General features: G+C 38.1%; 1 protein-coding gene across 4 annotated transcripts in view; it reads right to left on the bottom strand.

Moving 5' to 3' along the window:
* The window catches only part of DMXL2 (Dmx like 2), a 159,587-nt gene extending 133,598 nt beyond the window's left edge, over positions 1-25,989 (bottom strand). For all 4 annotated transcript variants that reach the window (XM_030318191.2, XM_030318193.2, XM_030318192.2 and 1 more), the window contains exon 1: positions 25,638-25,989. In XM_030318191.2, coding sequence (XP_030174051.1) covers positions 25,638-25,724 — 87 coding nt within the window. In that variant the 5' untranslated portion in view covers positions 25,725-25,989. The remainder of the gene's footprint in view (positions 1-25,637) is intronic.
* Positions 25,990-26,683: the final 694 nt, after the last annotated feature.

The raw sequence follows: 26,683 nt of genomic DNA, 5'->3' as shown, positions 1-26,683 counted from the left end.
ATAAAGAATAACCAGCTGACAATCATGTCATATTAAGAGAGAATTCTGTAGCACAAGCCCTAACATCAAAGATATGCTTCAAATATATTAATCTTCACTTGCTTTAACCTTATCATTGGAAAACAAATCCATCCTTTTAGGAAAAAGAAAACTAGTCTGTGCTTTGAGTGCTAAAACCAAGAGTTTTCAACCTGGATGTAAGTCATAGATGGTCTCAGGAGGTCTCTGAACTCCTGGAAATTATATTTAAAGTCATGTGAATGTGCTTGTTTTCTTGTACCCACAGATCCCATTAGTTTGTCTAAAAGAATCTCTTCCTGGAGAGCCCAGGTGGCTTGGTCAGTTGGGCATCTGACTCTTGATTTCAGCTCAGGTCACGATCTCACAATTCGTGGGCTCCCTGCTATCAGCGTGGACCCTGCTTGGGATTCTCACTCTCCCTCTCTCTCTGTCCCTCCCCCACTCCTGGTAGCTTACTCCCTCTCTTCAAATAAATAAAACTTTAAAATTTTTTTTAAAAAGAATCTCTTCCTTAACAAAGTGCAGGGTGTGTCATATAACCCCATAATAATTCTATGGAAGCTAAAACTTGAATATTTGTTATTACCAACATTCTTTTCTGTTTTTAGTCATGATATCCAAAATTTCATTAGACAGGCACTGCCAATTAGTTGAGGCTGAAAAACAAAGTCACCTTCTTCTTTTACCTTATCAAATTTTCACTTGATGAAAAAAATTTAAATATCATCTTCTGAAGTCATTAGGTACTCTGAATTAATATATTATTATCATAATAAAGATATTGCTGCCTTCTCTAGAGGGTTAATGTCACTGTGAACAATTAAGTGTATCTGAATATACACAACACAATCATTGTCCTAACTTCAGTTTTATATATAATTGCCTTAACCACATTATTTTCAGAAAAGCAAACAAATACTTGTATCCCATACTGTTCTAATTTTTCAGATTTCCTTTAAGTCTTAGATAAAGTATAAAGAAATAAAAAGTTGTTTTTTTTGTTTTTTTTTTTTTGTTTTTTTTTTTTTTTTTATGAAATTTATTGACAAATTGGTTTCCATACAACACCCAGTGCTCATCCCAAAAGGTGCCCTCCTCAATACCCATCACCCACCCTCCCCTCCCTCCCACCCCCCATCAACCCTCAGTTTGTTCTCAGTTTTTAACAGTCTCTTATGCTTTGGCTCTCTCCCACTCTAACCTCTTTTTTTTTTTTTTTTTTTTTCCTTCCCCTCCCCCATGGGTTCCTGTTAAGTTTCTCAGGATCCACATAAGAGTGAAACCATATGGTATCTGTCTTTCTCTGTATGGCTTATTTCACTTAGCATTACACTCTCCAGTTCCATCCACGTTGCTACAAAGGGCCATATTTCATTTTTTGTTATTGCCACATAGTACTCCATTGTGTATATATACCACAATTTCTTTATCCATTCATCAGTTGATGGACATTTAGGCTCTTTCCATAATTTGGCTATTGTTGAGAGTGCTGCTATGAACTGTTTGTTTTTTTTTAAATCCTACACAGGGGCACCTGAGTGGCTCAGTTGAGCATCTGACTTCAGGTCATGATCTCACAGTTCGTGGGTTTGGGCCCCATGTCAGGCTCTGTGCTGACAGCTCAGAGCCTGGAGCCTGCTTCTGCTTCTTTGTCTCCCTCTCTCTCTGCCCCTAACCCACTTACATTCTGTCTCTGTCTTTCTCAAAAATGAACAAACATTAAAAAAAAAATTTTTTTAAATCCTACACAAACATGTCTTTTCCTATGAGAACATAAAATACAAATAAATGAATTACACAGGTATTTTCTATGGAATACCTGGATGCTCTATCATCCTGGTAGTTACAGGGTCAAAGTTTAAGGTCGCTGAAAACTGTTGACACGTATCTAAATTTAAAAGAAGAAAAGCACTAGTGAATTAAGAGGTATTAAGCATGCTGAAAGGTTTATCTAATTTAACAAGGTATTGTGGTCTTACCAAGAGTATTACTGTTAAATTCCCACCTCTCCCTGAGAGTGAATTTTGACTCATGTTAAGTATGTTCACTCTTCTACAAATGAGAGTACTTGTTATTAAGAGCTAAAAAAAATAATTACAAGAATTATAAGAGGTACCATTTACTGAAAGCCTACTGGGTAACATGCTATGTAATCTACATTCCTAGTCTCTTTTTCAAGACTGCAGTAATCCTAGAAGTTAGCTATTATTGACCCCACTTTAATATAAGGAAATGGAAGTTCATAGGATTTAATCAAATTCTTAAGTAACAAGGTAAATATAAGGCTGAGAGGCAAATTCAGGTCTCTTTACATTGTTATATCCACTTCACTTATGACCATCATTTTGTTTTCTATTGCTCAAATTTTTGTTCTTCTTACTGGTTTGTTAATTACATAAATTCATTTAAATTCTTCATTTCAGCTGTTCTAAAACAAAAAGCTAACGAGAAGACACGGTTGTCTGACTTTGATCATTACTTGGTTGGGTCAAGTTATCTATAGACAAAGTCTTAAAAGGCCAGCCTTGACCTATGAAAAAATCTTATCAAGAAAACAAAGCACATATTAACCAAAATTTCCCGAGAAAATATCCTTTCCCTCTTCCTTTTAGTCACATAATTAAATAGCTAACTGCTTATGCTTCTCAGAATTAAAAATTAACTTCTAGGGGCACCTGGCTGGTTCAGTCAGTGGAGCATGCAACTCTTGATCTTGAGGTCATGAATTTGAGCCCCATGTTGGGCTCAGAGATTACTTTAAAAAAATTAACCTCTAAAACAAATAGATTTCCTTTTTTGAATAGGATCATTATTAAACTAGAGTTTTCATGTATCACTTACCCATAAAAGCCACCTGTAAGTTAAATAAACCATTTTAAATGTCTGATTTTAATGTTTTCAGCAACAAGATTTTCTTTTTTATAGAAAATGCAACACATGCTAATTTAAAAACTAAATCGGTGGGGAGCCTGGGTGGCTCAGATGGTTAAGTGTCTGACTTTCGGTTTTGGTTCAGGTCATGATCTTAGAGTTTGTAGGATAGAGCCCCACATCAGGCTCCACCCATGCTGACAGCACTGAGTCTGTTTGGGATTCTCTCTCTCCCTCTCCCGCATTGGACACACTCTCTACCTCTTTCTTTCAAAATAAATAAACTAAAAATTAAAAACTGGATACAAAAATTAGTTCACCTTACCCTTGACCACTTAAGGAGTGATTACCTGACAGTTACCCATGAACCCTTCCTGAAATGTTTAGTGTATATATATGTATAAACATTTTTTATATAAAGAGATTATGCTATACACAATTCTGCAACTTCTTTTCCACTTAATTAACAATTTGTCTTGAAGAACTTTCCTTAGCACAGAAGGAATTATTTTATTCTTCTTAATAGTTGCATAATCTTCCATTTTGTGGCTTTGCCATAATTACTTTAGGTTGTTTCCAGTCTTTCACTACCATAAAACGTGCTTCAGTATAACACCTATGTATTTATGGTATTACACATATGTGTGGCAAGTATACCCAAAGGATAAATTCTAAGACATAATTTACTGGGCGAGTGATTAAAATCAGTAAGTACTGCAAAATGCCCTCCAAAAACACTGTATTTCCCATATGTATAAAAGTGCCTGTTTCTCCACTTCCTCACTAACCCTGAAAATCTAATCCAACAAAACCTAGCTTCTCCCTGTTGTCTTAATTTCTATTTTTATTAGGAGGAAAGTTGAGCATCTTTTCATATATTTATCAATCATTTATATTTCTTTCTCTGAAAACTGACTATTCCTGTTATTGGTCAATTTTTTAACTGGGTCTGTTCTGAATGACTTATAAGAGCTCTTTACAGATTAAGGAAATCCATCCTTTGTCTATATAGCTAATAAGATTTTTTTGAATGCCTGAACTAAAGATAGACTAAGCAAAGGGCAAATCATTATTTTTTAATTGAAATAGTGTATTTATATAATACACAATTTCAATTTGAAAAGTTATATATATATATATAGATCACAGTAGGCCATGGACTAGTTTAAAGGCCCAATTTATGAAGTACCAGGAAAGTTTATAAATTTATGTATAAAAATATAGAGTTCTCAAAATGAAATTTAAGTCTACAAATAAGAGTACTTACCAGCAATACATTCAATCAGCCTCATATGTCTTTCTACAGGTTTCTACACCTAAAATCAAACCCTTAACCTTTATCAACTACTGCCTACCATCAGCACCCCCAAAATAGATAAGCTTCTTGCCAGTCAGATGTTAAGTCCATCATACAGTTAGAAAAGGGGGAAAGGGTAGTATTTGAACAAACAGCTCTTCTCTCCACATGACTAAGAACGGACTTTACCAATATGATTCAATCATTCTAACAGCCTAAAGTCCACTCAAGAATGCTGAATGAACAGAATAAATAAATGAGAAAGAAACTAAATAGTATGCAAAAAGCTAAGAGCACAAAAATTACCCCAAGTCAACGACAAGTGAAGCAATATCAGAAATAATATAATAATGACTCTATGTGTGGTAACCAAAGGTTTGTTACTTTTAGAAACAACACAGCTCACATCAGGATATGCAAAATTAACAGACTACTTATAAAAGTAGGAAAAAGCTAAGCTGCAAGTGGTATACTGAGTGAAACATAAGACAAAACTTAATAATATATAAAAACAGGGGTGCCTGGGTGGCTCAGTTGGTTAAGCGTCCGACTTTGGCTCAGGTCATTCTCTCATGGCTTGTGAGTTCCAGCCTGCATCAGGCTCTATGCGGACAGCTCAGAGCCTGGAGCCTGCTTCGGATTCTGTGTCTCCCTCTCTCTGCCCTCCCTCCCTTGCTCACACGCTCGCTCTCTCTCAAAAATAAATAAATATTAAAACAAATTTTTAATAATATATAAAAACAAAAATCTATGGCTGAAAAAAATAAAAACGCAAGAAATACTAGAAGTGAGAAAAAAAAGAAATATTACAGTGTTTGTGATTAAATAGTAAGAGACAAAATGATTTTTGTTTTAATTTCTTCGTAACAACCCCAAACAAGCAACAGATCTGAAAGAACTTCCTTCAATTAAAATTAAAACTTTAAATTAAAAAAAGAACAATCTTTAGTATTAGTCAAAAAGCAACCAATTTTGATAATTTACTGACAAAATAGATGGAGCTACAACAAACTTCTAAATACTAAGCTAAAGAGAAACACAGATACCCACAGTACAAACTAAACTTATTTCTATAACCCTGAACACAGAACAAAACATGGGTTTTTTTAAAAATTTACTGATGCTAAATCATATCTGATAAGCAAAGGAGACCTTGAAAAGAGAAATATGCAATAATTAATTAATTTGTCCTAATTAAATATTACAAATACTGCTCTATCTCCAGCTTGCATGCATTCTCACTAAAAAGTAAGTGTGGAAGTAGAAATCAAAAATCATCTCTTCTAAATAACTATTTTATGTCAGTGCTGAGAATAAATCACTCAAAGTATTACTTACCAAAAATTTCTAAGGGAAATCACAGCAGTATTGGTAAAAGTAAGTCTCATGGACTGGCCAACATGCATAAAAACCTACCCACCTTTCAGCTTCAGATCTGTTCTCTAAAGCTTGAGATATATAACAATTTGGCCTCACAAAGAATAATGTAGTAAAATACTACTTTTTTAAATGGTTACTTCTAAAGAAACACAATATTTTTTATATTTAATTATTACAAATACAGACAATAAGTGACTCAATATTTTGTTCCTTAATTTGTTAATAAATTTTACATTTCAAAGAACCTTAACAGTACATTATCTAATATGTACCAATATTAATACACAATGTTTGACAACTTCCAATTTTGCAACTACTGGAAATTTCCAGATATTCGGTTAACCTAAATACTGATATTTTGAGGGAGATGGTCCTGACAGTGTTCCAAAAATCATTTCCCAAATAATTGATTAAAATATTAAATTATAATTAAACTCCCAATATAATACCATCAATATGATGGAAAGAACATATTCCTGAGAATCCAGAGGTATTAATACTAACTATAACAATCTCTCTGTAATATTTCCTTTCTTTATCAGTCAAATGAAAGATTGTGACTAGATCACTTCTGAGACTCCTTTCAATTTTTAAGCTGTAATCCTATGAGTGCACAAATTTGCTTCAAAAAGTCCTGATAAAAAGATTAAATAATCCAGTGTGCACTATTTTACATAGAAACCCAGCTAAATGGTCTTTGTGTTGTAACTCTTTCCCCTACTCACAGCTGACAGGATGTGAGGATGGTCCAGACTAATGACCAGTAGCTATCAGCCAGATGAAAGAGATGGGCTAAGCCAGGCAAAGTCCACTCAGGAATTCAAACCATAAGACCCAGAGTTAGAAGGAAGGGCTAAGCAGACAAGTCATACATGTTCAGGGATAAGTCAGCAATTTGAAACTGAAACCACCAGTTTAAAAAGTAAATGGATTGGATATCTAAAAACAAAAAACTCATGAAAAAAACAAGTACATAAAATCCCTAAGAGAAGGCAGTCTTGATTTTACCAGCTTTTTAGTTCCAATCACCCTGAAGCCCAACTGCACCTCCTAAGTTCTTTGTGCATCCTGAAATAAACCTAGCTTTTACTTCAGTTCATCTGTCCCTTGTGCTAAAACCAATACTGATACAAAGATTGGGACTGCATAGAACAGGGCTTCAAAGAAAATGTGGAATTGGCTATGATTAGATTATAGAATAAGAGTAGAGAATGCAATGAGGAAGACAGACTGGAAAGCTAGCAAAACAGGATGTATAAAAGAGATACAGTTACCAAAATAGTCATATGTGATTCTTTGGGACCTAGAATATGTCAGGCATACCTCCCTTTTTATGCTTTGCTTACTGTACTTCATAGATACTGTGTTTTTACAAATTGAAGGCTTGTGGCAACCCCCATCAAGCAGTCTATCAGTGCCATTTTTCCAAGAGCATTTGCTCACTTGTAGCTGTGTCACATTTGGCAATTCTCACAATATTTCAAACTTTTTCATGATTATATTTGGTATGGTGACCTTTTATCAGTGATCTTTAATGTTATTATTGTAATTGTTTGGGAGTACCACAAACCATACCCATAGAAGACGGCACACTTAATAAACGTTGTATGTGTTCTGACTGCTCCACTGACCAGCCATTCCCCCCACCCCACTCCTTGAGCCTCCCTATTCCCTGAGACACAATATTTAAAAATAGGCCAATGAATAACCCTATGATGACCTCTAAGTGTTCAAATGAAAGAGTTGCATGTGTCTCACTTCTTTTTTTTTTAACGTATTTATTTATTCAGACACAGCGAGTGAGTATGCAGCCAGGTGCACATGCACACAAGCAGGGGAGAGGCAGAGAGAGAGGTGGGGAGAGAGAATCCAAGCAGGCTCCATGCTGTCAGCACAAAAGCTTGAGGCAGGGCTCAATCTCAGGAATGGTAAGATCACAACCTGAGCCAAAATCAAGAGTCAGATGCTTAACTGACTGAGCCACCCAGGCAGCCCTGCATGTCTCTCACTTAAAATCAAAAACTAGAAAAGATTAAGCTTAGTAAAAAAAAAAAAAAAAAAAAAAAAAAAAAAAAAAAAAAAAAAAGGCATGTCTAGAGTTAAGACAGTCCAAAATCTAGGCCTCTTGTGTCAAATAGCTGGCCAAGTTGTGAATGCAAAGGAAGAGTTCTTGAAGGAAACTACAAGCGCTACTCCAGTGAACACACGAAATGATAAGGAAGTGAAACAGCCTTACTGCTGACATAGAGAAAGTTTTAGTGGTCTAGACAGAAGATCAAACCAGCAATAACCTTCCCTTGAGCCAAAGCCTAATCGAAAGGAAGGTCCCTACTTTAATTCTATGAAGGTTGAGAAGCTTCAGAAGAAAAGTTTGAAGCTAGCAGAGGTTGAGTCATGAGGTTTAAGGAAAGAAGCCACCTCCATGACATAAAAGGCAAAGCATGCAAGTAATGATGTAGAAGTTGCAACAAATCATCCATAAGATCTAGCTAAAATAATTAATGAAAATGGCTACACCAAGCAACAAATTTTCAAAGTAGATAAAAGAGCCTTATGTTGGAAGAAGATGCCATCTAGGACTTTCATAGCTACAGAGGAGAAGTCAATGCCCGGCTTCAAGGGTTCAAAGGATAGGCTGACTCTCTTGTTAGGGGCTAATGTAGTTGGTGACTGAAGCCAATACTCAACTATTCTGAAAATCCTAGGGCCCTTAAAAATGATGCTCAATCTATGGGTATTGTATGTAAGCCAATTTGACAATAAATTATATTTCTCAAAAAATGATGTTCAATATACTTTGCCTCTGCTTTACCAATGGAACAACACAGTTTGGATGACAGCACATCTGCTTACAACATGGTTCACTGTACATTTTAAGCTCACTGTTGAGTCTTGCTGCTCAGAAAAAAAGATTCCTTTCAAAATATTACTGCTCACTGTCAACACACCTGGTCATCCTGGAGCTGTGACAAAGAAGTACAATGAGATTGGTGTTATTTTCATGCCTTCTCCCACAACATCTATTCTGCAGCCCATGGGTCAAGGAGTAATTTCAACTTCCAAGTCCCATTATTTAAGAAATACATTTCAGTTCGGATGACCACTGGGTGTTATATATAAGTGATGAATCACTAAATTCTATTCCTGTAATAAATATATTTTGATTTTAAAAAAAAGAAAAATGCATTTCATAAGGCTACAACTACCATGGATAGTGACTCCTTTGACAGATCTGGGTCAAGTAAATTTAAAGCTTTCTAGAAAAGATTTTGTAAAATGTCTCAAAAGTTAGTTTGTCTGATGTTTCCTCATGATTAGATTCTGAGAAGGATTATCACAGAAACATCACAGTGTTCTCATTGCATTTTTTCAAGAGGCACAATTGTCAATTTACCCCATTCCTGGCAGTTAACTTTGATCAGTTGATAAAGGTGGTGTCTGCCAGGTTTCTCCTCTATAAAATTATTTTTTCCTTTATAATTAATAAGTACCTTGTAGAAAGATATTTTGAGGCTATGTAAATAACTTGTGACTTATCAAACTTTTACCCACTAGTTTTAGTATCTACTGGACATTTCTTGCCTAAAGTTACTACTAAGATGGTTGCCAAATGGCAATTATCTAATTCTGTCATTTCATTATTTGTTAGTTGGCTTTATGGGGCATCTGGATGACTCAGTCAGTTGAATGCCCGACTTCGGCTCAGGTCATAACCTCGCCTTTGTGGGTTCAAGCCCTGCATCAGGCTCTGTACTGACAGCTCAGAGCCTGGAGCCTGCTTTAGATTCTGTGTATCCCTCTCTCCCTGCCCCTTCCCTGCTCATGCTCTGTCTCTAAGAAAGAAAGAAAGAAAGACAGACAGACAGACAGACAGAAAGAAAGAAAGAAAGAAAGAAAGTAAGTTAGTTATTAGCTGGCTTTCTTCTGTAAGGAAGAGTTTTCTTTATTTCTGTACTTATTTATATTAGTAAGGGTCATGGATTCTTACCTCATACAAAGGGTTATAATCTATTATTATCACTTATCTATATGCTCTAATTGTCCCTGATTGGGCGAATAGGAACTCTTTAAGTTATTAGAAATGGTAAACAAATTCAGTAAAATTACAGAACATAAAATTAATACCCAGAATTATCATAGCTCTGTTTCTATACACTAGGTAGTAGAAAGGGAAATTAAGGAAACAACCCCATTTACAAGTGTACCAAAGACAATAAAATATCTAGGAATAGTCTAACCAAGTTAAAAGACCTGTACTCTGAAAACTATAAAACACTGTTGAAAAAAATTGGAGATGACACAAATAAATAGAAATATACTCCATGCTCATGGATTAGAAGAATTAATATTGTTAAAATGTCTATACCACCCAAAGCAATCTACAGATTCAATGTAATCCCCATCAAAATATCAACAACATATTTCACAGAATTAGAATAATTCTAAAATGCATATGGAAAGACCCCAAATAGCCAAAGCAATCTTGAAGAAGAAAAAATCTGGAAGTATCACAATCCCAGATTTCAAGATATACTACAAAGGTATAGTAATCAAAACAGTATGGTACCGGCACAAAAACAGGCACATAGATCAATGAAACAGAATAGGAAGCCCAAAAATAAACCCACACTTATATGCTCAATTAATCTACGACAAAGAAGGCAAGAATATACAATGGGGAAGACAGTCTCTTCAACAAATGGTATTTAGAAAATGGGACAACTAGATGCAAAAGAAGGAAACCAAGACCACTTTTTCACACAATACACAAAAATAAACTCAAAAGGGTTAAAGACCTAAATGTGATACCTGATACCATCAAAGCCTAGAAAAGAACATTAAGCAGTAATTTCTTTGACATCAGCCTTAGCAACTTTTTTTTAAGTTTATTTATTTATTTTGAGAGAGACAGAGACAGTGTGAGTGGCAGAGGGGTAGAGAGAGCGGGAAAAATGGAGAGAATCCCAAGCAGGCTCCACACTGTCAGCACAGAGCCCAATGTGAGGCTTGAGCTCACAAAATTGTGAGATCATGTCCTGAGCAAAAATCAAGAGTTGGACACATAACCAACTGAGCCACCCAGGCGCCCCTGCCTTAGCAACATTTTAAAAAATCTGTCTCCTAAGGTAAGGGAAACAAAAACAAAAATAAACTATTGAACTACATCAAAATAAAAGGCACAGCAAAGGAAACCGTCAACAAAACAAAAAGACAACCTGCTAAGTAAAAGATTTGCAAATGATATATCTGACAAGGTATTAATATCCAAAATATATAAAGAACTTATACAACTCAACAGCAATAAATTTTCTATATTCCTTCTAAAATCTTTATCATTCCGTATTTCATATCTACATCTGTAATCTGCCTTGAGTTCTTTTTTTTTTTTTTTTTTTTTTTTTTTTGGTAAATGGGATGACACAGGGCCAAGTTTTATTTCTTTCCTATATAGATAAGATGTCCCACAAAAAGATCAATCATTCTGTACTGCTCTACCATGTCATCCTTGACATAAATCAAACATGAATAAATGTGTGAGTCTGTTTCTGGTGCTCTGTTTTATTACTCTGATGTATTTGTTCTGAGGAGGCTACCACACTATCTTGATGTTCACGACTTTCAAGTCTTGAGCTGGACAAAGCAGTCCTCTCATTTGACTGTTCTTTAAGACTGCCTTATCTATTCCTGGCCCCAACTATTCCTATAAAATTTAGCATCATTCTGTCAAATTCCACAGAATCCTCGTAAGATTTTGACTGGCAATATATCAAAGCTATGAATACATTTGGAAAGAATTGATAAATTTACAGTAATGAATCTTCCAGTCCATAAATATGGAATTTATCTCTCTAAAGTTTTACAAATTTTGACCATAGAAGTGTTCTACATGCATCATTAGACTTACTGCTAGGTCCCTGATATTTTTTAATGGCATGAAAAATAGTATCATAGTTCCAGTTCTAAATAGAACCACAATAAAGTATGTCTCTCCCACTGAATGCAGCCATAAAACATGAACAGAATGCATGAAGCTGCTATTTGAGGACTCTGAAAAGTAAATGGTAGCAGGTGAACTACGAAAAAAGATCAAAATTTGAAGTCTACCATACCAGCACTGAGTTTAACTAAAGTTAGTACAAAACCAAGAAGCAAAAACAGAGAGCTCCAAGAGAAACCATTTATTTTTGGCTGAAGAAGTGGGAAAAATAGTCTTAGTTTTCAAAGAAAGGAATGGAGAATTCTCCATTTATCCTTTCCTTTCTCCATTTTCTCACATTCCAGCCCCCAAGCAATCCCACAGCTCCCATAAAAGGAGCTATGATTCCAAGAAAGTGAGGTGAACCCCCACTGCTTTTTTTCTTTCCCTATCGTACTGCTACTTGGCACTGAACACAGGTACACACCCAGGGAGTATAGTGCAGAGTAACTGAAGTCTCAACTCTGCAGCTAGGGAACCACAAAGGGGAGCCCTAGAAACCAGAAAGTGCTAGGGAAACCACAGAAAAGGAAGAGCTCAGAACAACAATCCAATAAACTGTTTATAAACTCCTGGGCTCCATCCCAGGCTACACATGCATAGATCACACCTTAAAAAGAAGAGCAAAAACCTCTGAGAACTGAACTACAGGAAAGGCCACTGACCAGGTCCTTTACTGGCCACTAGGAGGAACATACACAGGATATATCTTACTGGGACTCAAAGGCTTTAAAAATGGAACTGACATTGAAACAACGACCCATAGAAAGCTGGTGGGAGAACTTCCAGCCTAAATCCAAACAAGTAGACTGTCTGCTAAAACAAAAATATCAGCATTCTCTGTAGGATTTACACAAGATCCAGAGTTTCATAATATAATGTTTTTAAAAGTCCAGTTTAGGGGCGCCTGGGTGGCGCAGTCGGTTAAGCGTCCGACTTCAGCCAGGTCACGATCTCGCGGTCCGTGAGTTCGAGCCCCGCGTCAGGCTCTGGGCTGATGGCTCGGAGCCTGGAGCCTGTTTCCGATTCTGTGTCTCCCTCTCTCTCTGCCCCTCCCCCGTTCATGCTCTGTCTCTCTCTGTCCCAAAAATAAATAAACGTTGAAAAAAAAAAAATTTTTTAAAAAAAGTCCAGTTTACAGAGATGCCTGGGTGGCTCAGTCAGTTGAGTGCCCCACTCTTGATTTCAGCTCAGGTCATGATCTCACAGTTTCATGGGTTTGAGCCCTGCATTGAGTTCTGCTCTGACCACGTGTGCAGAGCCTACTTGGGAGTTCTCCTCTCCCTCTGCCCCCTCCAGCTCGCTGTCTCTGTCAAAATAAATAAATAAACTTTAAAAATAAGTAAAAGTCCAGGTTACAATCCAAAATTATTCAGCAATACAAAGAACTAAGAGAATCTCAACTCACAAGGTAAAGGAAAAAAACAATCAACACACCTAGATGTTAAAATTATCAGAAAAAAAACATTAAAGTGGCTACAATAAAATGCTTGAAGAGGTACAGATGAACACTCTCAAATCAGTAATCTAAGCTTCCATCTTAATCAATCAGAAAAGGAAAGCAAAACAAATTCAAAGCATGCTGAAGAAAGGAAATAATAAAGACCAGAAATCAATGAAAATGACAAGAGAAAAATAATAGAAAATATGAATGAAATAAAAATCTGGTTCTTTGAGGAGTGCCTGACTGGCTCAGTCAGAAGAGCATGTGACTCTTGATCTTAGGGTTGTGAGCTCAAGCCCCACATGGGTGTACAGATTACTAAATAAATAAACTTTTAAAAAATCTGGTTTTTTGAAAAAGAACAATAAAATGCATAAACTTCCAGGAAGACAAAGAAAAAGCGAGAAGAAACAAATTATGAATATGAGAAATAAAGGAAGGAATACCAGCACTAATCTTGCACACATTAAAAAGGTAATACTAAAACACTATAAACAATTCTATACACATAAATATGACAAAGAAATGGATCAAAAATGCTAATTCCTCTAAAACAAGAAACTACAAAAACTCACCCAAGATGAAATATATTACCTGAATAGTCCTTTAACTGTTAAAGAAATTTTAGTAGATTTAAAGAATAAATGACAACAACTCTACACGACCCCTGACAGAAAATAGAAAATGAATACCTCCAAACTCATCTTATGAAATCAGCATTACAATACCAAACCAAACAAAAACAATACAAAGGGGTGGGGGGGGGGGAACTATAGGTCAATATCTTTAATGAACAGAGATGCAAAACGACTCAATAAAATACTAGCAAACTGAATCTAGCCATAAAGAAAAAGGATAATATACAAGTAATACAAAGCTAATTCAACTCACAAAAATCAATGTAATCCACCATATGAACAGTCTAAAGAAGAAAAATCACATGATCATATTAATCAGTGAAGGAAAAACATATGACAATATTCAAGATCCCTTCATGATAAAAATTTCCAGCAAAAATGGAATAGAAGGAAATTTGCTCCATCTTATAGGACATTACAAAAACAAATAAAACCTAGTACTAGTCAGTGCAGTAACTGCAATAAAGCAAATTAGACATGACTGAAATAGGATTAGCAAATGGATTAGAAGAAACCATCCAGAATGCCACAAAGAAGGATAAAAAAGAAAACAGAAGAGAAAGGATATTAGATATAGAAATAAAGTGATTAGGTCCAATATATGTTTGATATATTACTCTCATAAGGTCAATGGGGAAGAGGCAATTTTTAAACAGATATTACCTGAAATTTTTCCAGATTTGATAAAAAAACATCAATTCACGATTCAAAAATCTCAAAAGTCGCAAACAGGATTGACACATTCACAAGATTTTACTATGACACAACATAGTAAAACTTCAGAAAGACAAAAAAATCTAAAAGAAGCTAGAGGAAAAATACAACTTTTAAAGAAGCAGTAGGCTGATAGCCGACTTCTCATCAGAAACATCAGAGGCCAGAAGACAAAGGACTGACATCTTTACGGTGCAGAAAAGAAAATACTGTCATTCTCTACTTAGCAAAAATACCTTCCCAAGAATGAAACAAAATGAAGACATGTTCATGCAAACAAAAGATGACATTACAACACCAACAGATCCACACCAAAGGAAATTCTATAGAAGCCTCTCCAGGAAGAAAGAAAATGATCCCAAATGGAATGTGAAAGACACAGGAGGGAATAAAGAATAAAGTGATAATAAATACATAGGTAAATGTAAATAAGCACCAACTATGTCAAATAATAATAAGATCTTACAGGATTTATAAACATGAAGACTTATCACTGAAGGAGAGATCATAAGCAGGAAAAGAGTAAAAACGTTATAAAGGGTCCCTGTATTGCCTGAAGGACTGTCATGCCTGAGCAGACTTTGGCAAGTTAAATGGCAATTTAAGAATACATGTTGTAATTTCTAGGATAGAAGCAGAGTATACAACTTTAGGACTACTACAGGGAAAAAAGGGAATGAAAACAAAATCATTTCAAAAGAGGGAAGGAAGGAGAAAAAGGGGTGCTAAGAGCAAAGGGGACAAATATGAGATGGGAAAGTTAAACATGAATATGTCAGTAATAACGTTAAATATAAGTGAATTAAAAGTGCGGGGGTGCCTGGGTGGCTCAGTCGGTTAAACGTCTGACTTTGGCTCAGGTCATGATCTCATGGTTCATGGGCTCGAGTCCCGTGTCACGCTCTGTGCTAACAGCTCAGAAGCTGGAGCCTGCTTCAGATTCTGTGTCTCCCTCTCTCTCTCCGTCCCTCCCCTGAGCGTGCTCTTTCTCTCTTTCAAAAATAAATAAGCATTAGAAAAATTTTAAGTTCTAGTTAACACAAAAAAATTTTTTTTTAAAAAAAAATTTTTTTTCAACGTTTATTTATTTTTGGGACAGAGAGAGACAGAGCATGAACGGGGGAGGGGCAGAGAGAGAGGGAGACACAGAATCGGAAGCAGGCTCCAGGCTCTGAGCCATCAGCCCAGAGCCCGACGCGGGGCTCGAACTCACGGACCGCGAGATCGTGACCTGGCTGAAGTCGGACGCTTAACCGACTGCGCCACCCAGGCGCCCCAACACAAAAAATTTTTAAATCCAAGCATAGGATATTTAGAAGGCACAATTCTGAAATGCAACTACACAGAAAAATTCAAAGTAAAAGGATGGAAAAAGATAAGCTTGGAAAATGCTAATCAAAAGAAACTCAAGACAGCTATTTTAATATCAGATAAAGTAGACTACAGAAAGTTACCACAAATAAAAAAAAAGGGGGGGGAGGGTTTATTTCATAATGATAAACAGGTCAACTCACCAGGAAGATATAATTACTTTAAATTTGTAAGCACAAATAAATAAAGCAAAATTTGACAAATCTACAAGAAAACAGGGATTTAAATCTATAACTCAGATTTTAATACATCTCTCAGTAAGAAAATGAATAAGCAGACCAGTAAAGTTTCAGGAGATTTCAATAATATGATTAACAAATGACCTAAAGGACACGTGTAGAACACTCTACCTAACAACTGCAGAGCACACATCTAAGCATACATGGAACATTCATAAAAATTGACCAATTTAAATTTCGACAAACTTAAAAAGATTGTAAGTATATGTCATATGCTGTTTAAACAATACAGCTGTGCTAGAAATTAGTAAGCAGAATCACAACTAGAAAAGTTCCATATATGTACCTGGAAATTTAGAAACATACTTCCAAGTTATTTGAGTTACTAATTAAAACACAGCTTTGTGGTATGAAGATACAGTAGGTCTTAAGAATATAAAACTTACATTTTTTAAACTTAAAAAAATGTTTATTTATTTTGAGAGAGAGAGAGAGCATGCACAACTGGGGAAGGGGCAGAGAGAGAGTAAGAGAAAATCCCGCACTGCCAGCACAGAGCCCAACTCAGGACTCGAACTCACGAACCATGAGATCATGACCTGAGCCAAAACCAAGAGCCAGACACTTAACTGAATGAGCCACCCAGGCACCGCTGAACTTTTTTTTTAAGTTTATTCATTTATTATTTCTGAGAGAGGGAGAGAGAGAGAGAGGAAAAAAAAAACAAGCACGGCAGAGTGAGAAAAAAAAAAAAAAAACAAGCAGGGCAGAGAGTGAGAAGGAGACACAGAATCTGAAGCAGGCTCCAGGCTCTAAGCTGTCAGCACAGAGCCCAACGCAGGGCTCAAACTCAACCTGGGCCAAAATTGAATGCTTAACCAACCAAGCCACCCAGGCACCCCTAAAACTTATGTTTTTTTTTTTTTTAAGGTTCATTCATTTTTCAAAGACAGAGGGAGACAGAGCACGAGTGGGGGAAGGGCAGAGAGAGAGGGAGACACAGAATCTGAAACAGGCTCCAGGCTCTAAACTCTCTGCACAGAGCCCAACGAGGGGCCCAAACTCACGGACAGCGAGATCATGACCTGAGCGGCGAAGTCAGATGCTTAACCAACTGAGCCACCCAGGTGGCCCAAAACTTACATTCTTAAATGTATTTATTAGAAAGAAAGACTGAAATGAGCTAAGCATTTATCTCAACAAGTTAGGGAGAAAAGAGCAAAATTAATCCGAATAGAAGGAAATAATTAAAAATAAGAATTAATGAAATAGAAAATAAACATGTAATAAAACTAGTAAACTTAGGAGGCGCCTAGTGGCTCAGTTGGTTAAGCATCCGACTTGCTGGATGGCTCAATTGGTTAAATGTCCACCTCTTGATTTAGACTCAGGTCATGATCTCTTGGTTTGTGTGATCCAGCCCCACATCCGGCTCTGTGCTCACAGCAAGGAACCTGCTTGGAATTCTCTCTCTCCCCCTCTCTCTGTCTCTTCCCTGCTCATGCATGCTCTCCCTCTCAAAATAAATAAAATAAAATAAAATAAAATAAAATAAACAGTAAACTTAGAAGCAAGTTATTATAAAACATTAATAAAGCTGATAAACTTCTGAAGAAAAAGAGAAGTCACAATAAATGGCAGTAAGGAGAATAAAGAAGCAATACAACAGATGCTGCAGACCTTAAAAAGATAATAAGTTGCTGTGAACAATTTTATAGGAAGAAATTTGAAAATCTACACAGAAGAATAAATTCTTAGAAAAATAACTATCTAAAACTTATTCAAGAAAAAAGTACAGATAAACATTCTCAAATCAATAATATAAGCTTCCTCCATGAGGCCTATGTCCAATTTACCAAAATGTTAAGAGGGGTTATCTCTGGTTATACTAATACAAATGATTTTATCTTTCTCCTGCATTTTTCATATTACCTACAAGGCCATATGAATAAACTTGGATTTCAGTGTTAATTATGCCACAGGTCTAGCTGTGTCTTTGATTAAATCCTTTAATTCTCAGATCTAAAATTCCTGTACTAGGTCTAAACTAAAAACATTTCATTTTATGTGCCAATTTAACACAGGAGATCGACACTGGGGCGCCTGGGTGGCTCAGTCACATGAGCGACCAACTCTTGATTTCAGCTCAGGTCATGATCCTAGGGTCATGGTATCAAGCCCTGCATCAGGCTCCATGCTAAGTGTGGACCCTGCTTAACATTCTTTCTCTCTCCCTCTGCCCCTCTCCCCGACCCGTGTTCTCTCCCCCGTCCCCCCTCTCTCTCACTCTCTCTCTCTGTAAAATAAAAAATAGGGGCACCTGGATGGCTCAATTGGTTAAGCATCCCACTCTTGATCTCGGCTTAAGTCATGATCTCACAGTTCCTGAGTTCAAGCCCCACTTCAGGCTCTGTCCTGTCAGTGCAGAGCAGGCTTGGGATTCTCTCTCCTCTCCTCTCTGCCCCTCTCTCACTAAAAATAAATAAATAAACTTAAAAAGTAAAATAAATTTAAAATACAAGATCAACATTAATACTACCATTTCAAAAAGAAAATTTATTTTTTAATATATACCAACCACATTCAAGAGGGATATATCAAAGAAACAGCTGGATACAGAAGTTTGGAATCAGGCTTAGAAGGAGCAGGTAAGGGAAGTAGAGGAAAACCAAGAGAGCTATTGAAGAAAGTATTTCAATAAAGAAGAAAAAGCAATTTTACGGGAGAGAAAAGGAGAAACTGACACAATGCCCCTGAGTAGATTAAAGGGGATAAGAACTAGGTTATTAATGAGGATTTCTCAAAACTTCTATAATATTGACACTGTGGGGGGCTGTCCTTTGCACTGTATGACATTTATCAGGCTCTCTGGCCTCTCCCCAGGAAATGTCTGTCCTCCCCCCACAACCCTGTCACAACAATCAAAAATGTCTCCAGATATTGCCAATGCCCCCTAGGGGGCAAAACTGCTCCCAGTTTAAAATCACAAGTATAAATGGAAGAAATGGCCTTTGCTGGAAATACTGACAATTTATGTACATTAAAGGCATGACAGAAGATGCTATGGGTAGAGTACAGTATAATTTGAATATCTCCTTCTGATTAGATCCTCCAAAATATACACACAGCTAGCATATCATAAAACCAAGGTCATTACTCCTAGGAAAATGTTACTATTTTGTTCCTGAACTACAACTACCATATAAGCTACGTGTATCTTTGAACTGAGTCTAAGCCAAAACTTCTATATATTTTTTGGGTCCATCCATGCCACCTTGCAAAATGCCCATATGGTCTCAAGTTTCCTGGGTTTTTAATTTTTTAAGGTTTATTTATTTTTGAGAGAGAGACAGAGTGCAAGCAGGGGAGGAGCAGAGAGGGGGAGACACAAAATCTAAAGCAGACTCCAGGCTCTGAGTTGTCAGCACAGAGCCCAACACAGGGCTCGAACCATGAGATCATGACCTGAGACAAAGCTGGACGCTTAACCAACTGAGCCACCCAGGTGCCCTTTCCCGGTTTTTCTTGAAGCCACAGGATGAAGACATCATGACTTAGTACAAATTAAATTAAATCCTGAGAAGCCTGACTTTCTAGAGAAAGTGGCCCTAAAGGAATGTCTTCACTGATAATCTAAGAAGGTATTATTTATAGTTTTCAAATCATTCCACCAACTTACCATGTACTTAGTGTTTAAAGGAGTCTCCCTCTATGCACTGGCCCTTTTATACCTACTGACTTCTCTATCAGAGGGATAGGAGATAAACATCTTATTTTGCAGGCACTTAGAATGGGAGGAGAGGAGAGCATTAAACAAGCCCTTAGCAATCATGAAATGAGAAGTTTTGAGAAGAAAAAGCACAGGCAACTGGGTTCACATATATGCATCAAGTCCCAGGGTAACAATGAGCTATATCTAAGAGAAAGAAAATACAGTCATACCACCTGTGTAAGTTGCACCTGCTTCCTCAATAACAGGTTCTATATCCTGTTACATAATGAATTAGGGTTTCAGAGCAAAAATGTAATACAAAAGGATTCTACAAAGTCAAAAAGACTGAAAACACTAACATTTCTATTAAAATATTTGACTTCCAAACTTTCTTTAAAAAATAACCCACAAGCTTGAAAAGCCTTATTAAATGTGAATTACAGATATTTTCTATCATTATCCCCTTTTAAATACTGCTTTGCTTTCTGTCATACAAGGAAATTAAATTGGTCAGGCATGACTTGTTTTTCCACTGTGCCACTGCGGTTGTAACCCAACACCCTGTGCTCTTTTTGATAATTAAATACTGAGACTTTGATTCGTTCTAAAAACTTCCCAAGACCCAAGGTAAGGTACTGATTGTAATTTCAAAAGTCATCTTATAAATACCTCAAATCCTAAGAACATAAAGTAGAGAAGTAAGTATATCTACAGGGTCAAAAACCTGAATACAATCACATTGGCCCCATCTCCCACTTCATTTTGCACTGTGACAGTCTGGGGCAACTATTATCTACCATCCACTGAGGGTACAATCATAAACAAGAGCCATCTTCTCCACTGTGAGCCCAAAGAAGACACACGATTTCATAAACACTCTGCGTAGCTTATTCCTTGAGCCAGAAAGGACGTCCCTAACTGTAAAGTCAGACCAACTGTCTTATAAGTGGAGAGGCAATATACAAGAGACTATAACTTCACCACAACCGCATTACAGTTCTGGTCCATTTTCCCTTTCGCCTCTTACAAATTTCTAAAGAAATCCATACAATGCTCATTCAAGGTCTGAATACTTAAAAAGAACCTAATTTAAGAACCTCATTTTACAGATGAAAACCCTAGAAAAAGTTTCAATACTTTATCCAAGGTCACTTAAGTTGTTGGTCTCTGACCACTCATTTCTAAGGGGGCATTATTTGGGACTTGTACCACAGTTTCTCAGTAGCTGCTATAAGCAGAAAGGCTAACTAACAATCTACACAGGGACATAAGTAAGAACTTATATAACCTCCTATCTACCTACAGGTTCACACCAAACACATGCCCACAAAAAACTCTGAAAGGTATCAATGTACATAAACAAGAAGCTACTCTCCAGGAATAAACCAGCTGTCTTGGAAAACAACTCCACTCTAAATTCTTGACTGCTGTCTTTCCCTTTACTATCAGCACAGGCTGTCAATAGCTGTAAAAGTTGTTATAGACACTGATAACCCACCAGCTAAAGAAGCATTCTTCTGTCCAACTTCCCCACTCTCCCGACCAAATGTGATCTCTTATTCTTGAATTCCCACAAGAATGTAAGTGCCTCACAACACCACACAGCCAGCCAGCTGTGGTTAAGTACATGTCTTAACTCTAAGTAGATAGCAGGTTCCCTTACTTCTTCAATAAACTCCCCGAAATCAGTACTATGTGTTTTTGTTCTCTTGATATTGCTGTTGCTGTTAATCTCCAGAGAGCCTCATAGACCTATGTGCTCAACAAATATGTGCTAAATGGATATAAACAGGCTGATCATTTTCCAAATTTGGTGTTGACATAATTCTAGGACTGGAATGTTATTATACCACAGTAGAATTAAAATATATCTAAATGCCGGGGGGGGGGGGGGAAGGTCATATAACAGTAACTTCTAACGTTTAAATGAATGTTTTTGCATTCATTACTAACTTTCTGGTGGTACTTGAAGAAAAAAAAAACAAAACAAAAGCTAAAAATCTATAGGTAATATTTGCTAATTATATTTTTCAACATTCTGAGGGTGTTTTCTTATTTACTAAGGTAGTCTTGTGGGGGCTTTTTTAATTGTTTTGTGAAGGAATAGTCACCCAATAATTTACCTGTTATATCACACCATTCCTTGGCTTTTGTTGTTCTTGCCATTCAAAAAGGCCTAATACCTTTCTGTCTTTACAACTGTCCATCTTAACATGAAATCTTTTATCTTCCCAACTATATGTGATCTCTTTCATCTGCCTTACATTATAATTATGTATATCATTTTTAATCTCTACCAGTATATGACCCTGGTAGGGAGTGAAAATGACTAATTTTTTTAAACTTTGATTAGTGTGTTGAATTCATATCAGACTGGAGTAACATCAACTGTCCTATATAACTGAAAATACAGTCTGTACCCCTTAAGGCCAAAATGTGAAAAAAAGTTAAACTGTATTAATAATCATGCACCATCATTATTTTAATTGATATCTTAATGCTTACAGAAAAAATTTTAAAAACCTAAAGACTATTCTTCAGGAAAGCAATAAAAACATAGGTAAGGAAAATTAACACTATCTGTTACATTAAGCTCTAAAACATTCACTTATAAGAAGGTAGCTGGGAATGTCTCACTGACCAAATACAGACAACAAAGCTCATACATGGCAAAATCATCTCCTTGGACTAGCCGGTACCTGATTTACTACAGGATAACAGTATTTCCAGAACTTAGATCTTGAATGATCAAAAGATAATATATATACAACCACACTTATGAAATCATAATTGCTTTTAAAAACCACTAACTGCCCAAACACAAGTGAAAAACCATCCTAGCACATGTTAGCACTACAGATACACACATCACTGGGACTGTCCACTACAAACTGCACCACCATGACAACATAGCACAGATTGGGCCATGGTGACATGAGCAGTCATTCACAACCCAGTTGATCACACCACCCACTACCCACCACGCACAGTGCAATATATATAACACACTGTTTTTCAACTACAATGTTACGAACACTTCAAAATTCTTTTAGAACAATTCTTTTTTAAAAACTTGCAGTTTATAAACTCTGAAATAAATGATCTACTCTATTTTGAAAAGATCCTCAGGTTATCATGAAAGATATCATTAGCTAAAACCCACTGTCTACTTGCAAGACAGTCTTTCTTTCCACATTGGCCACGTTTGTGCCTTTCAAACATACACATACCCTTCAAAGCAAGTACTCTGATAGGAAAGAAACATACTACAGAAAAAATCCTTCCAGATGAGAAGTCACAGGACCTCCATTCCAGTCCTGGCCAGTCCCCTTTTTAGTCATCTGACCCAGAACTAAAGTTTTTCATCTGACTGCTATACAAAGCAAATGGCACACTCTATGTAAAAGAGCTTTACTTTTGTTTTTTTTATTATTTATTTTTACTATACTAATGTAGGCATTCAGTTGATTGTTAGTTGATTCTAGAGTACGCAAAAACAGCTTGTTCTCAATTTTTTTTAAGCAAATCTGTTCTTCTTAGAGTCCAAAAGGTCATTTCTACTTCATGATGAAATTATAACCGGATCAGTTCATTCAAAACTAAGATATTAAAATGATATGGTGCGCAGCATGTATCTGTAAATGCCAAAGTGCCAAAATAATCAGACTCCTAAGCAGGCATCCTAAACGAAGTAAATTTTGAGTTATATTTAGGAAAATAAAAAGGGTTATTGTATTGCAACATAAAAACGTAGGACAGAGTAAGAAAGATTAGTAGGGGGGCACCTGGGTGGCGCAGTCGGTTAAGCGTCCGACTTCAGCCAGGTCACGATCTCGCGGTCCGTGAGTTCGAGCCCCGCGTCAGGCTCCGGGCTGATGGCTCGGAGCCTGGAGCCTGTTTCCGATTCTGTGTCTCCCTCTCTCTCTTCCCCTCCCCCGTTCATGCTCTGTCTCTCTCTGTCCCAAAAATAAATAAACATTGAAAAAAAAAAAAAAAAAGAAAGATTAGTAGGTCTACAGCAGAGGGGCCAAGGTGAGGAGTACATATAATCAAAAATAAAGTCAAAGATGACAAAAGAATATCTGACAAGTTGAAATCTCATAACACATCTAACAGGAACTCTTAATATTCTTGAGCCAAAAATGATATGGTGAAATGGTATTTGAAGAAAATTATCCCAGCAGCTGTGTGGAGGATGAATTTATCAGAGAGGAGTGTCAGGAAAACTAGTTTACAAGTGTTTAAGTAATACAATTTAAGTACTACAATAAGATGGTAACTAAGAAGATGAAAAGGGATAAATCTGACAGACACTGTAAGGAGTCAGCCACCCTTGGTGACCGGTTGAATTAGGGAGGTGGTAAAAGACTTGAAAATGATCTCAAGGTCCTGGTCATGGGTGGCCTACATCATAACCACACCTGTGCAATGCTAACAATTCTTGCACTGGCTTTTCCAGACTGCATCTGAACCTCTTTAGCTCTTTGCACTGTTCCCACAATGAGACACTGCTCCACTTTAGATGGAAACAGAAAACTACCACCACCATGATAGTGTGGAAATACCCTATAATCCAAGGCTCCAGATTTCTTGATGAAGGAAGTCTACTCTTCTAAGGCTAGGGAACTTTCTCCCCACCTACAGAACTGGGGAGAGGGGAATTTCCTCTCTCGATGCCCCAAAGTGTCTCTATACACTTGAAGTCCAGCTCAATTCTACACAGATTTTTAGATACAAAACACAGATGACACCACTGATAGGTCATGTGTAACAAAATAAGTCAGCCAAATTATATCCATAAAGGTTCATTCTAAACTGAAACAAAGCGAAGTTGATTACATTTAAAAATTAAAATGGCCAAAAGGCAATCTTATGGGGTTATTTTTAATGTATCGTAACGATAGATAAATTCTGTTCCAGAATGCACTGTGCTACATAATGATTCTGCAGTTTTGCTGGAGCTTTTCTTATTTCTGCGGCTTTAAACACATGCTATTGGAAAGCAGACATCAAAGTGTTTTCCTTGTGTAAAAAACATACCATTAAGCTATTTCCAATTTTATCAAGCACAAGCTATCAATAACGATGTGTATTTGATCAAGATCTTATGACTACAGTGTCTTCAAAGAAGGATCTTGAATAAATTTAATAAAGAAAAGGAACTCGTTTTGATCCCTGGGAGTCCGTCTATGGGTAAAAAGAGGTTCTAGGGCTTAGTTGGAATTAGCTGTAATAACAACATCCATTCTCCAAAAGGACTGATGGTCCAAGCTCATTGAGAAAACATGTCTTTTCCATCGAGATATTAAAGATGTTCGAATACATTATTGTTTACACACACTTTACCTGCACAAACAAAAAAACGGTTATAAAATTTTCGCATTGCCTTAGTTTAAAAACAAACCAGCCTACCTTGCAAACGGATTAAATATTACCTAGGAAGGTTACCAAACTGATCTCGTGATAAAAAGCTCTCCAAGCCACTGTCACTCTAACCCTTCCATTTAGATTTTTTTCGGGGGCAAAGAATGAAATGCCCTATTTCCTTGTTCGAATTAAGATTCTGCATATCAGGAGATACAGAAGATCGGGTCGTATCAGGTTTTAAGCCACAGGCGGGCAAGGGGAGCCAGGTGCAGCATCGCCTTCATGCTCCGAGACAAGACCAAGTCTTCGCCTCCACGCCGAGAGCAGGTGCGAAAAGGACACTATGGGGTTTCAGCTACTGCAACCATCTTCCTCCACCGCAGACCCAGGGCCGCCCTAGGAGAGGAACCTTCTAGTCCAGTCACCCCTGGGGGCCCGTTTGCTGAGGGCAGACGGCGCGGTGGATTCCTAATCCTTTCCCCTGACGGGTAATTTCCTACACCAGCCCAGGGATTCACAGTCCCACGCCCGCCCCCCGAAATTGGGCTGCAAAGGGGGCGCAACTGGGGCCCACCAGCAACTCACAGCCTCCCCTGGGAGGCGTGGGCCGGGACAGGGGCTCTCAACCCCCGGTCTCTCCCTCTCGAGTACCCGGACGCCGCTCACCGTGAAGGGGACATCCCCGACGCTGCCCACAGAGTAGCAGTTGTCTCCAGGGTTGACAGCCCCGGTGAGGACCTGATGCAGATGCATCTCCGAAGCCCGGGCTGACAAGGGATTGCGCGAGAGGAGCAACGAGCCACGCGCCCGGCTGCGAGAGCGCTTCCCCCTCCGCCTCCCTGGGGACCCACCAGGCGGCGGCTCCGGCTTAACGCCTCGCCCCCCTCTTGCCTTCCCCCTTCTTCGTCCCTGCCATGGGAGCTCCTCGACCGCTGCCGCCGCCCGGATCGCCGCTCGGCTGCGGAAATGCCCGGATGCTCCCACTGCCTGCTGCACCGGCGCACAAATGCGGGAGGAGCGCAAGGGTGCGTGTACGGCGGGGGCGGGGGCGGGGGTGGGGGCGGGAGTGGGGGGGGATGGTGCCGAGGTAGCGCGTGAGCCGGGAGCGTGCCGGAAAGGACGCTCCGCCCGAAAGAGAAGGGCGGTGCGCGCGCCCACCCCCAAGGGAGCGACAGTAGAGTAGGAGGGCAAACCCCTCCTCCCGCTGCTAGGCTTTTAGCTCAGTCCCCCTACCCGCCGCGCATTTGCGCGTGCGCGCGCAGTGGTTTCCAGGGCAATTGCGCGCGCCGCGTGGACCCTTGTCCCGGGATTGCGCGCGCAGACCTGCGGGAGTTCCCTCGGAGCCTCCCGGCTGCGGCCAATGGGGGCGGGGCGGAGCAGAGGCCGCTCAGGGCCACGCAGCAGTTCTCTGGGGACACGCCTCTGTGTTTAATCCACTCCCTGGTACACTGTGTGATGGCCTGGGCAATTGACCTCAGGAGGACGCCTGTCACCGGGAAATTCCACCTCGGAAAATCTTAGATCCTGTAGGGCTTTTTTACACTTAAGTACGTAAGGTATTTAATTTTACATAAACAATAAAGGCATCTTGCAACTTATTGGAGAAGCCGTACTCTCCTGACAGCAAATTATTTTGCTCCCACCGTTTGTCACGGATGTTCTAGATAGCGAAAGGGCCCCCTAGAGACAGGTGACTCCTCTAGACTCTTTTT

The sequence above is a fragment of the Lynx canadensis genome, chromosome B3 (assembly GCF_007474595.2).
Source record: "Lynx canadensis isolate LIC74 chromosome B3, mLynCan4.pri.v2, whole genome shotgun sequence".
In the NCBI taxonomy this organism is placed as follows: Eukaryota; Metazoa; Chordata; class Mammalia; order Carnivora; family Felidae; genus Lynx; species Lynx canadensis.
The sequence above is the reverse complement of the archived record's forward strand: the minus strand, read 5'-3'. Positions and strand labels throughout refer to the sequence as shown.